Genomic DNA, 13,356 nt, shown 5'->3' with positions numbered 1-13,356 from the left:
TAAAAAGTATCATAAATACTATAGTCATCATGCAGAATGGCCCCTGTCACTGTTATATGTATATTTCATTATTATTAATGCTGACATTTCAAAGTAAAATACTGTACCTTTTTACTGCGTTCTATTTAACTTTTCAGATTAAAACCAACGATCAGTTTATAAAATAAAATGCATGATTATAGTAACTCTTCCTGTTATTCAGAACTGAGCCTTTAAAAAAAAATCTGTTACAACATGTCTACTGGGGATATTTAACCCTTTGAAACCTGAGCGAATTGCCTTAAAAAAAAAAAGTAGTAAGAGGATAAAATGCAACTCAACCAGAAATTGTGGCCCCAAAAGTAGCAAGAAATTATTAAAAATTTACAATAACCAGAATTTTTTTTAAAGAGAAAAGTAAAACAAGTGTAACTTACCAGAAACCACGTCCCAAAAGTTAGCAATAAATGATGAAAAAGTCATAAGAAAATACATTTTAAAAAAAGAAAGAAAAGTTTTTTAAAATAATGTAGTAATGCATTTCATTCCCCTCAGCAGGGGTGAGGAAAGTAGTCTGTTTCTTTACTTAAGTAAAAATAAAAATAAAAAAATGAATCAAATCAAATTAAAAAAAAGTTACAAGAAAATTCTGTGAAAATAATCACAAAAAAAGACAGAAAAAAATGAAGAATAAAACACATGCAAAAAGATACTATTTCTGTAACATAAATTTAAATATACGCTTAAGAGCATTATAGTTTTGAACTTTTGCACTTTCTGCTCAAAAATGAGCAGAAAACCTGTGAAAAGTGACAAGAACATTACTGAAAATGAAGTAAAAATGAAAATGAAAAAAGGAACTAATAAAAACAAAGACAACGCACGAAAATGACCCCAAGAAAAAAATCATTATATTAAAAATATACAATTAAGATTTAAAAAAAAAAAAAAGAGAAAGAAAAAATAGATAAAAACAAAAATTGAAATAAAAATCTGGAACAAGCTGATGCAAACGAGGTGGAGGATTTCAGATCTTTTACTTTAAGTAAAAACAGTAATTTTACAGCAGACTGTACTCGACTCAAGTTACACGACTTGGATTCAAGTCGCAAAATTTGATGTCTTTCAACTGGACGAAATCACAAATGACTTGGAACTCAACTTTGACACCATAATGACGCCACTCTGACCATTTTGAGAAAACTTGAGAATATTTGATACCTTCCCCAAAATAATATATATAATTGCAGGTACAAATACTCAAGTACAAGTACCCCGAATTACTTAAATGTACTTTGCTGAGTCAAGATAAAGAGCATCTCTCTCTCACACACACACACACACACACACACACACACACACATCAGGTGAGTCTTTAAAAAGCGTCTCAGGTTAGTGCGTCTGCGTCCACAGAAAAACTGTCCAGTCAGTGCAACGCTCTGCAAAAAAACTCATCAACTTTTCCCCAAAAAAGTCCAAACTGTCACCTCTATTTCTCTTTCAGCGAGCAGAAACCTGAAATCCCCTCCGCCTGAATTATTGATCAGCTGAGTGAGGACAGTGACGGCAAGTTCCTCTTAAAAAAAAAACAAAAAACATGAATCAGCTCGAGTTTCTTCAAGAATTTTGGCATTGAAGTAAAAAAAGGACACGATGACCGTTGTGTTTTTATCTTTCATCATCGTTCTTTTCTTAAGCACATTTCAACACTTCATAGGAAGAAAAAGACTGTTGATTAATTTGCGGAGAAATGAAGATGAGGTAATCAAATATTTCAGAAACACAGGAGGGTGACGAGCAACTTCACAAGAAATGGCTGAAAAAAAAGCAAGAAATTAGTGAAAAGTTGCACAAAAATTACCTGAAAACAAGCAAAAGAAAAAGAAAATTACCTCAAGAAAAAAAGAAATTCTGTAACATAATTGACGTTAAAATAATTATAATTATAGTTTTCTAGAAATTTTCCTTGTTTTTTGATAATTTTTTTAACAAGTTTTTTTTCTTGTCACTGTTTACTAATTTCCCTCACGGGAAGCCGAAGAGCAACTTAAGATAAAAATAACTCAAAAATGAGGAAGAAATTAGTTAAAAGGAAATTTAGATGAAAATAAAAAATAAATAAAATAAAATAAAAATAAATAAATAAATAAAGAGAGTAAAAAACAAACATATGAAGAAAAAAAATCAACCCTGGGGGTCGGGGATGGTAATATCTAATAATCCCTTTTCTTCTTTTGCAATTTTGTTTTTGTCGTTTGTGAAACTTTTCATGTCGTTTCAAAACTTTAATGCTTGTGAAAGACATCTGAACGCAGCAAAGGAAAACGGATACTGATCCAGGATTTAAAGGGTTAAAAAGAAAACGAACAAATATCTGCAGTAAAATACAACATAAAGATTAATGCAGCTGAATATTAATTAAAAAATGTAACACAGAAAATGAAAACGCTGACAGAACGTCAGTGTTTAAAATAAAAAATAAAGCAAAAAACTAATAAAAAGTTAAAAGAAAATTATGTGAAAATAAACACAAAAAAGACAGAAAAAAGATTTTAAAAAATAAAAAGTGCAAAAAATGAGCTAAAGAAAGCACTTTAAAAACGTTTTACTGCCCAAACAGTACTTTCACTTTAACTGTTTGAAGTATATTTTGGACTTTTACTGAAGTGCAGTTTTGTATGCATGACTTTAACTTGTAATGGAGTATTTTCACAGTACTTTTACTCTGATAATTGCTCTGAATACTTCTTCCTCTGAACTGATGTTCTGCAGCAACAGTTAAACTTGATGGAAAAGCTCCATCTGGTGGACGAATGAAGAAAAGCGCTGATGGTTTTTCATTTATGTGTTTAACAGTTTTTCTGAGCCACTTTTTAAATAAATAACATTTGAATATTCACAGATTTTTCACTGAGGAGGAGAAAGTAACTTTCTGTTATTCAGAGCAGAGCCGTTTCATTCATCTTACATGTCTGCTGGGAATAATTAACCCTTTGAAGCAAACTGGCTTGATTTCTCCCAAAAACATGGGAAAAGGGTGATGACAACTAAACAAGAGATTATTTAAAAATTACAAGAAAATTACCAAAAAAAATTATCAAAAGAGAGAAAAAAAGATTAAAAACAAAAAACAAAATAAATAAAAACATTAAAAAAAAAAAACCCAAGAAAATGACTGCAAGAAACAAATAAAAAATATATTTGTCTTTTTTTCTGTAACATAATTTCAAATATACAATTAAGATAATTATAAATATAGTTTGCTGGAAAATTTCCTCATTTTTTGATAATATCTCATAATCCCCTCATTTTTTTTCAGTATGTTTTCTTGTCACCTTTTACTATTTCTCCTAATGGGACAGAGACGAGCAACTTAAGAAGAAATTTCTCAAAAGCAACAACAAATGAACTTTTTTCCGTAACATAATTGTAAATATATGATTAAGAGAATTATAAATATAGTTTTCTGATTTTTTTCTCCACTGGACGGCTCAAAAATGATTTAACTGAAAATAATTTTAAAGAAGGGTTTAAAGAAAAGGTAAATAAAACCCCCTTAAAATACATATTTAAATAATAATAAAATATTTTTTGTAACATAAAATTACATTTCCAATAGTTACAAATACACGTTTCCCAGTTTTCTCTTCATGTATAATTTTCTAATTATTCTCTCTGCTCTTCCAGCTAATTATCGGGTTATTTTTATCTCACAGCCTTGAAACCGGTTTAGTGCTGCTGTCCTCGTCCTGCAGACATGCAGAGTCATTGTCTCTGCGTAGGTGTGAATGTGAGCATGACGGCTGTTTGTCTCCACATGAACATCGATACTCTTCGTTAACGCTTTCCTTTAGAGCTGAGCATCGATACTTGACTCCTTTAACCCTTTGAAACCTGAACAAATGGGCTTGATGTCTCTCATAAACACTGGCAAAAGTTAATTAACAACTTGAGAAGAAATGATAAAAAATGAGCCAAAAACTGATATAAAGTACAAGAAAATTACCTAAAAAATAAAGAAAAAAAACAAATAAGGAAATGACATGAATAAGCAGTAACAACAATAAAGCATTAGAATATTTTTTTAAGTACATAATTAGAATAAAGTAGAAAGCTCTGTTCTCATTAAACACGATCAAATGAAACAGCAACTGTGTTTTAAATATAGTTTATATAATTAAAAAAAAAAATCTATTTTTTGTCCTAGATTTTTTGTTGAACTTATTTCTTGTGATTTGTGGTACAATTTTGCCAAGTTACCTGTTGCCTTTTTTTCCTGTTTTTTTTTTTTTTTTAAAAAAAAGATCAAAACTTTTTCAGTCAAACAATACCTGCATTTGACCCTTTTTTGTATTTAGATTTTTTTTTAAACTCCACTAATTGTGTGGTTTTGCTCACGGCCAATCACAGCGTCGCGTGTTTCAGCAGTTACATCACAGTTTGTGGTGAAGTCGAGCAACATTCACATCAGAGTGATTCAATGAGGAGCTCTGCGGGCATCAACTTTAGGGTTCTGGTATCACATCGATATCAAAGACATCGAGCCGGCTTCCTGTTTTAGTTGCACAATAGTCGACGTGTTTCCTTTGTGTTGTAAAGTGAGTCTTTATCTGACAGGAGATCTTAAATTTAAGATGTTAATCTGCAACCAACATTTACCTCAGAATGAAACGTTAAAGCAAAAAGCTTCAACTGATGAAACAACCTGTAACCGTTAACCTTTACTGTCGCTGCATTTTACGCACTTTTCATTCCTAATTTTTCATAATTTTGGCACATTTTTAAAGAAAAAAAATGGGCATTTTTTCCCTTTAAAACTATTTAGTGAATTTTAATGAAAAACATTTTGGCGATTTAAAAAATTTTTTTTTGCAACTTTTAAAGAATATTTTTTACAGATTTCTTTTCTTTCACACTTTTTGGTGATAGTTAAAGATTGTTAAATATTTTGCAGTTTTTAAAGACAAAGATGCTGATTAAAAGAAAAAATTAAAGAGAAAATAATGCTCTTTTTCTCTTTAAAACTTTTTGATGATTTTTAAAGAAAAAAAAACGTAACATTTTCGGCAACTTTTTTCCTTTAAAATCACCAAAACTTACACCATTCATCAGAGCCAGAAACTATGACAACACAAATTATCGTTGGATTTTCAAATTTCCAACAGTCTTTGAACACAACATGTTATTAAACAAGCTTGTGAAACAAAATTCCATGATTTTTCCAAAACCTTTTCAGGCCTGGAAGTTGCTATTGCAAATTCTACCAGTTTTCCTTGTTTTTCATGACTTTACGAAACGTGGTCGAAACTGGTAACGGAAACGTAATTTATTGTGGTACTTTTTGACTCTGTTTCGCCAAAAGTAGCAATGATCCTCATGATTCTGAGCCAAATCCACATTTTCCGCAGCTGCATGCAAAAAAACAGGCCTGCAAGCAGATGCATGATATAATCTTTTATTTTAACCCATGGGATTTAACTTTTACAGTGCATTTCTTTACAACAATTATTCATTAAGTGACAGGTTTTAGCCACCACTACGGATCAGATAACTATGTATGTTACATTTCCGAGTTCCTCTTAAAGATTTCGACTTCATGAACACCGTGTGAAAAAATCCCAAATATTAGACGATAGATAACCACACAGGTTAACTAATTCATCGACATCCGATCGATCAGCCTCGTTACCGAACCGTCCGTTAAGCTTTAGTCGTCTCAGTGTTGTTAAGCAGCTAACTGTCTGTAAAACGTACAGAGAGGTGGCCGATTAGAAACCTGCTGCCGTCCAGAAGAAAGAAAAAGGCTTTGAAAATAGACAAAAACAAAATATGGCACTATTGTCTCAAGAACGACACAAACAGAGATTTTTTTTAAAGGGGACTGTGGCCAAACTCCCCTGAACGGAAAAACTCGGAGCACTTTGTTGAGTCTTTACTGCCAGTTAAATTTAAGGAGGACTCGTCTGTCAGATGGACATTCATTCACGAGCAGAAAATCCCTCTGCAACATCACAAAAACCCTCTCACGACAGGAGACATTACAGAAATCCTCCCTGCTCTTCCCCCGAACACATCCAACACACGTCCCGCAAAACAAACAGCATCGATCCGTCCACACGCACGTCCCCCACCTCGTCCCGCGCAATGTCGCAACATGGCTATACTGGAGGAAAGCATCGATAAAGACAGAACCACACCGACTGTGCATATACAGAATTTTATCGAAAAACACATCGCAGCAATGAACACGTAGATACGACCCACCGAATGAACATAAACTCGATCCAGTTTTCATTTTTACATTCAGGCTCCGAGAAAAAAGATGCAATGACAAAGTAAACAGCAGATTTCTCCCTTTTTGCTCAAGTTTGGTCTCAAATTCCCTCAAACACACGACAGCTAGTAGTGCACAAAATAAGAATACAAAATTAGACTTTTACTGTAGCAGCAATTCTTTTCTTTTTCGAAGCCTCCAGTGGTACAGGTAAAGGCTTTGGAGTCCCCCCGACACGTGGAAGGGTGAGCGATTGTCCTCTGAAGTGCGAGACAGTGTCTGTAAGGAGGGTGCAGGTGTTTGTGGGGGGGGCTCTGCCGGGGTGGACAGGTTGGAGAGGTGTCTCGAGGCCGCGTGGAGGCAGCCGGACGCTGCGGAGCTCCAGGCTGAAAGTCTTTGAACAGAAGGCGGTTTGTTCTGCAGGAAACAAAAACTCCCCCCGCTGACACGCCTCCATCTCAGACGTCCCTCTTCTCACAGTGCATCTCCGCTCCCAAACCGAGCCTTCCCAAAGAGTAACAATTCCTCCTCGTCTTCCCGAAACCGCAGCAGGTTGGGGGTCGGGGCGCTCGGCTCGTCGGTCCGAAACGAGCAGGACAGAGCCGAGGCGGTCCGTGCCACGCGACGCGTCTCTCAGCTGGAGGCTGTGGCGATGGCCTTCTTGAGCTGCTGGCTGCGGATCTCGCGGGTGCGGGACTCGAGCAGCAGGTCGTGGCAGGTGTTGCACACCAGCACCGGGTCGTACAGCTGCTGGTCCGGGATGGGCAGCTTCAGGTGACAACAGTCTTTACAGAACACGTTGCCGCAGTTCCTGAAGGTGGAGACCACACAGACGGTTAGGACACCCTGTCCGCTTTTTAACCAGCAGCCTGGACCAAAAAATCCAGGACAGAAGCTACGTTCTGACCGCGCTAGATTCAGCTCAGATCGTCCGGACTTCATCAATCTATCTGCATGGATTGCAGCAACAACGCAGGCGCCAGCAACCTCGTGGTGATGCTGGTGACGCAGTTTTTTACGACGCGGAAAATGGAGGTCAATCATTTCGTCCTCCAAACAATCGCGGCGTAGAACTCCTCCGTCGCACCACAAACCGAGTTGACGTCATCCTCGTGTTAAGAAGGTATGATTTGACGTTAAGAGGTACGCTTTGACCTCGCCGTTGTGTTGCGAGGTACAACTCGACATTTTCGTTGTATTGCGAGGGGAGATTTGACGTCGTCGTCGTGTTAAGAGGTAAGATTCGATGTCATCCTTGCACTGTGCCGTACGATTCGACGTCGTTGTTGCATGCCATGTTGCGACGTAAAATGCAACATAGTCGTTGCATGCCATGTTGCGAGGTACAATTTGACGTCGTTGCATGCCATGTTGCGAGGTACGGTTTGACGTCGTTCTTGTATGCCATGTTGCAACGTAAAATGCAACATAGTCGTTGCATGCCATGTTGCGAGGTACAATTCGACGTCGTTGCATGCCATGTTGCTGGGTACAATTTGACGTCGCTGTTGCATGCCATGTTGCGAGGTACGGTTTGACGTCGTCGTTGCATGCCATGTTGCGAGGTACGGTTTGACGTCGTTCTTATATGCCATGTTGCAACGTAAAATGCAACATGGTCGTTGCATGCCATGTTGCGAGGTACAATTTGACGTCGTCGTTGCATGCCATGTTGAGACGTAATTGCTGTTGAGTGCCGTGTTGCGACGTAAAATGTGACATTGTTGCTGCATGCCATGTTGAGACGTACAACTTGACGTCACTGTCGTGTCGTGTTGTAAGCGACACAAAGGACACTTTGAAATCTGAGCATCCAGAGCGTCCAGACTGAGACGCATCTGAAGAATCAGATTGGAATCGCTTTTCAAATGTGGTTTGGAGACGCATCTCATGTTTTATTTATTTTTTTTTTCTGTCCAGACCGCCTGCGGGGCGTCTTAACTGCCTTTTAAGAAAATTTCAAAATCATTTATGAATGAAAAGACTGATTAAGATTTTGGAAAGACTGATAATCTTTTTCTAACTCGAGAGTTTGGTAAAGTTAAGTTTGGTAAATCTACATTTTGCAGCAGCTGAAAGTATAAAGTAAAAAGACAGTATGAGGTTCAGTGGTGAGTTTAAGACTTTCATGCAGAAGAGCACAACTCATTTTGACTAAAAAATTCAAAGATGGAAAAATTAAAGTGTTTTTTTTCTCTCCTAAAATCTTTCTTCTAGTGAAAAGCAAACCCTTTTTTCTCAGAGTTGATTCACACGTCTACATAAACACGTTGCACACAGTATTATACTGTTATTTTATTCTGTCAAAACTATTTTTGCATCTGTTATTTATTCTGTTTTTAGGAACATATGCTCTGAGTTTACTGTCTGAGTTTGTTTTCCCTGTATATTGTTTGTTGAGTCACGTTTTTTCTGAATTTCATTTTCACACCAAAAATTTAAAATATAAAATATGTATTATATGCCAAGTGTGTCAAATAATAAAACTGCAAAATAAACAAATATGTGCTTTTTGCTACATTAAAATATGCAAACTCGTATATAAAGGTTTAAAAGTGTAAATGTGCATTATACTAAAGTGTACAACACAATATATACAAAGAAGAAATGAGAATAAGAAATAAATACAATATGTGAATCATATGCTGGATGCATACAGGAGTGGTGTTGGTCAGAATAAATTAGGATACTTCATATTTTCAGTTGAATATTTGCACAGAGTATTGCAGTAATTACTGCACCAATTATTGCACAGTAAGACATAATATTGTAGCTAAAATCCCTACAGCAGCGCGGTTAAATATAATAAACTGATCATGAATTATAACTGCTGACAGAGTGCCGATTTGTCCATTTTCTGTATCGTCAGAGTGGTTTCTGTCCAGTTTGGGACTGACTGTCTCAGTGGAGTGAAAAAATCATTCTTTCATTTTGAAAACCAACGCTTTGGTTTGTTGCCTTGAAAAACACAAAGCAAAGTGTCTTTGAATCGCAGGCTGCCGCTCTGGCAGAGCTGTGCTGCAGCAACAGAGCGCCAGCAGAAATGTGTTGACGAGAAACCACCAGAGTTTTAACAGAAACGGTGATCTCTCCTGAACAAATGCTGCGTTTGATGAGTGAATACACAAATCAGCACGCTGGTGACAAAAATCCTGAAGCAGCTTCTACTGAAGACAAAAACTTTTTCTTTTTTTGCTGAGAGATAACGAGATTGACACTCGTGTCTCTGTAAATATATAGATATAATAAATAATAATATAATATAATAAATAAATAATAGATAGATATATAAATATAAAGACTGGAAACACGCTTTAAAAACAACCCCCATCATTGTTTGCATAATCCTGAATAAATATCGATCTAAAATAAAAACCACAATAACTAGAACATTTTTTCTTTTTGCAGCAGAAAGCTTCTTTCTTTCCCGTCTTCACGCCGTAAACTCGTAATGACGGCATTACGCTTCCTTACCTGCAGTGTGAAAACGCGTCGTGGAGCCCATAGAAACACCTTCACACCCGCTCATAAACCATATCTCCAAAATAAATAATACCACGGTCACTGAACAAACTGCCGTCTATCACTGTACATATCTTTATTATTATTATTATTATTATTATTATTATTATTATTATTATCATTATTATCATTATCATTATTATTGTTATTTTACTTTATTCTATTCTATTTTATTCTATGTTAAGTGCTGTAATTAAAAAATTTAGTAAAGTAATTAAAGTATTTCTGTTCTTAATTACATATTTCAAATAACTTACGGAGCGTTTAGAAAATATTTAATTTATGTTTCTAATATTTAAAAATCATTTAGATGGATATGTTTTGTGTTTTTATTTAGTAAAATTTGATAAAAACACATTTCTATTATGCTGTATTTTTACTTTTAGGGTTATTACGCATTGCTATTATTATTTTGTATGATTTTATTTCTGTTATTTGTTTGCTTATTGATTGTTTTTATTGTTTTTTAGTGCTGGGCATCATTAAAAAATGCTCTCCCTCAGTTGATTCAGCGAGTCTTCAATAAATGTTTGAATGAATGAATAAATAATAAAAGGAAAGCGCGGTAATGAAACCCACCTGCAGTGATGACGTCTCTTGGCTATCCAGAACTCACAGTCGCAGTTGAAACAGAGGGAGGCCATGTGGTCGGGCACCCACCTCGTCACCTACACACACACACACACACACACACACACACACACACACACACACACACACACACACACACATCAGAACAGTGTATTGTAATCAGAGGCGCTCCTCGGCTCACAGGTGAGGGGGAGGAGTTATTTTAAACGATGAAGGCTGCTGACCTCGGTGTCCTTGCGCTCCACTCGGTCCCAGCTGCCCTCAGACAGACGGGCCTCGCTGTGGGTGGACAGAGAGTCCTCCTCGTTGCTGTTGTCCGACTCCCGCAGACACGTCTGAAAGCAGAGAGAGAAAGACGAGATCAGGAGACTGACGGAGGAGAGAAAACTCTCCGAGGAAGATTAAAAGTAGAGCACAGCGATAAATTTAATATACTCGATGTATCACAGCTTTTTCCTCCTGAAATATATAAAATATTATTATTATATATCATTATTAAATTATTATCATTATTATCATTTATTAAACTAAATTATAACAATATTTATCAAACTTTATTGTAACTGTTTTTAAAAATTTATTATAACCAAATTTTATGACACTTTATTATAACTGTATTTTATTAAACCTTATTAAAACAGTATTTAATGAAACTTTATTATAACTGTATTTTTTATTTCATGAAACTTTATTGCAACAACATTTTATGAAACTTTATTATTATACCTTATTATAAAAGTATTTTACTAAAAAAATTAAAATAGATAATAAAAATTTAAAATAGTATTTTATTTAACTTTATTATACCAGTATTTAATTAAAATTATTCGTGTTGTATTAAAATTTATTATACCAGTATTTTATTTACATTTACTATTATTGTTTTATTAAAATTCATTCTGACAGTATTTTATTTACATTTACTATTATTGTTTTATTAAAATTCATTCTGACAGTATTTTATTAAATTATATTATAACAGTAGTTAATTTAAGTTATTTATAACAGTATCTTTTAAATAGTATTTTATTAAACTTTATTATGATAGTATTTTTTTAAACTTTATTACATGGCAGTGGCTACTTTGTAATTTAGTAGTCTGCAGTAGTTTAGAGATGTTTGGTAAATCGGGATATAAAATAAAAATAAATAAATTACGATATTAACGCCATCACTTAAAGAGCCACTCACGATGTCATCCTCGTAGTCGATGTCGGGCTCGGAGGGCGGCGTGCCGTACTGTTTACTCTCCAGCCTCATCTGCAGCTGTCGCACCTGCTGCCTCAGCACCTCCACTTCCTGCTTGTAGCCCGCCTCGATCTGCCGCAGCCGCTGCTGCACGGCGTCCATGGGCACCGGCAGCCCGTCGTCATCCAAGTACGCCGGGGCCTGGGGAGGGGGAGGGGAGCTGGAGGCGGAGGGCGAGGAGTACGACACCGGGAGGAGCTGATGGCCTGCCAGCGAGTAGCTGTTGAGGGCGGCGGCGGCGGCTGCGGGCCCACACAGGCCGCTGTAGCCAACACTCCTGGCGGCGGACAGCCACCCGGGGCTGCTGGGGTAACACAGAGCCTCTCGGCGGCAGCACTGGGACCCGTTGGCGATGGCGAAGGCCTGCGAACGGAGCAGCTTGCTGGCAAGTCGACGGCTTTGGTAAGTGTTGGCCCGGGCGGCGCCCGAGTGGCTGGCGCCGCTGCAGGCGGACTGGACCAGACCCTGCACGCTCTCCCAGTGGGAGCCGAGCAGCGACAGGTCCGTGAGCTGGCTCTGGGAGATCAGATGGCGAGCTGCGACCTGGGCGCAGTCGAACACGCGCTCTCTTCCCTTCACTGCGTCTGTGCTCTCGTCCTCTCTCTGGGGCGATTCGGGCGAGTCGTTAAAGTGATTCTGGGTGATGCTCGCCACAGGAGGCGGGGCGGGTGGCACCTCTCCCTCCCCTGTGAGAGTCTCTGTGGAGTCCTCCATGGGAAGGAGCGGCGTGAGCTGCTTCAGAGCCAGCAGGTCTGCCGACGCCGGGAGGTCGTTTGATTGGCGGTCAGCGTGGCCGTTGAGCAGCGAGGTGGCGGCTGCGGGCCGCTCGCCGTTGCAGGGGAGAGGTAAGCACGGCTCTGATTTGTGAGAGGGCGACGTGGTGGTCTCAGCAGTCCTACAGGGGCTCTCGGGCTCCGGCGGCGGCGGAGGGAGCGGAGGGTTAGTGATCTGAGGCAGGGCCTGCTGGAGGACCGGCACGGGGAAGGGAGTGTGAGCGAGCGCGGCGTCCTGACCGAGCGGGACGGGGGGAAGAGGCAGAGAGGGGAGGGGCTGCGTGGTGAGACAGGGCTCCTCCGCCGCGTCCTCGCCGCTCTCTGCAGCCGGGACGCCCTCAGGGGTCTTGGCAGGACTCTGGTGCAGAGGATCCCCCTCGCTGGAGTCCGGTCCGGCGTCAGGCGTGACCTCATCCGAGTCGTCGGCGGAGGTTTCCTCGGCGGCTGGCGAGGGCTCCGGGGCAGAGCGACCCTCCTGGCAGTGCTGATTGAGATTTGGGTCGCTGGACGTGCGTGTCAGAGGCAGCCCGTTCTCAAACGCTGACAGCAGGTTGTCCATGGAGCGAGTTTTAGGAAGTCTGAAATCAGAAAAACATAAAGACGCTTCAGACACATTTTCACCCAAAAGATTTAAATGACTTTTAGGCAAAATTTAAAGATCAAATGTTCTCAAAAAACAACCATCAATACTGCTTATCAATTCTTTATTATTACTTTATTACAGCTTTTTTAAATATCTATCTAGCCCTTTGAGACCTCAGCAGACTGGCTTTCCTTCTTTCAAAAACTTGAAAATGCAACGAGCGACTTAAAAGAAATTACCCCAAAATTGGCAAGAAATTAGAAAAAAAATGCAAGAATATTACCTGAAAACAGCATAAAAAGTTAAGAAATGTAAATAAAATAAATACAAACAATAAAAACAAATATAGATTTTTTCTGTCACCTAATTTTGAATATATAATCATA

At 38.2% G+C, this 13,356-nt stretch overlaps 1 protein-coding gene across 7 annotated transcripts in view; it reads right to left on the bottom strand.

Annotated features, from left to right (window-relative positions):
• Positions 1-5,420: 5,420 nt before the first annotated feature.
• Positions 5,421-13,356, bottom strand: part of mtmr4 (myotubularin related protein 4) — an 84,951-nt gene continuing 77,015 nt past the window's right edge. For all 7 annotated transcript variants that reach the window (XM_088088307.1, XM_088088311.1, XM_088088305.1 and 4 more), the window contains 4 exons: positions 11,558-12,965; positions 10,591-10,701; positions 10,355-10,443; positions 5,421-7,064 (listed from right to left, as the gene is read on the bottom strand). In XM_088088307.1, coding sequence (XP_087944433.1) covers positions 6,887-7,064; positions 10,355-10,443; positions 10,591-10,701; positions 11,558-12,965 — 1,786 coding nt within the window. In that variant the 3' untranslated portion in view covers positions 5,421-6,886. The remainder of the gene's footprint in view (positions 7,065-10,354; positions 10,444-10,590; positions 10,702-11,557; positions 12,966-13,356) is intronic.

The sequence above is a fragment of the Plectropomus leopardus genome, chromosome 15 (assembly GCF_026936395.1).
Source record: "Plectropomus leopardus strain MGB_pleo_1.0 chromosome 15, ASM2693639v1, whole genome shotgun sequence".
Taxonomy (NCBI): domain Eukaryota; kingdom Metazoa; phylum Chordata; class Actinopteri; order Perciformes; family Serranidae; genus Plectropomus; species Plectropomus leopardus.
The sequence above is the reverse complement of the archived record's forward strand: the minus strand, read 5'-3'. Positions and strand labels throughout refer to the sequence as shown.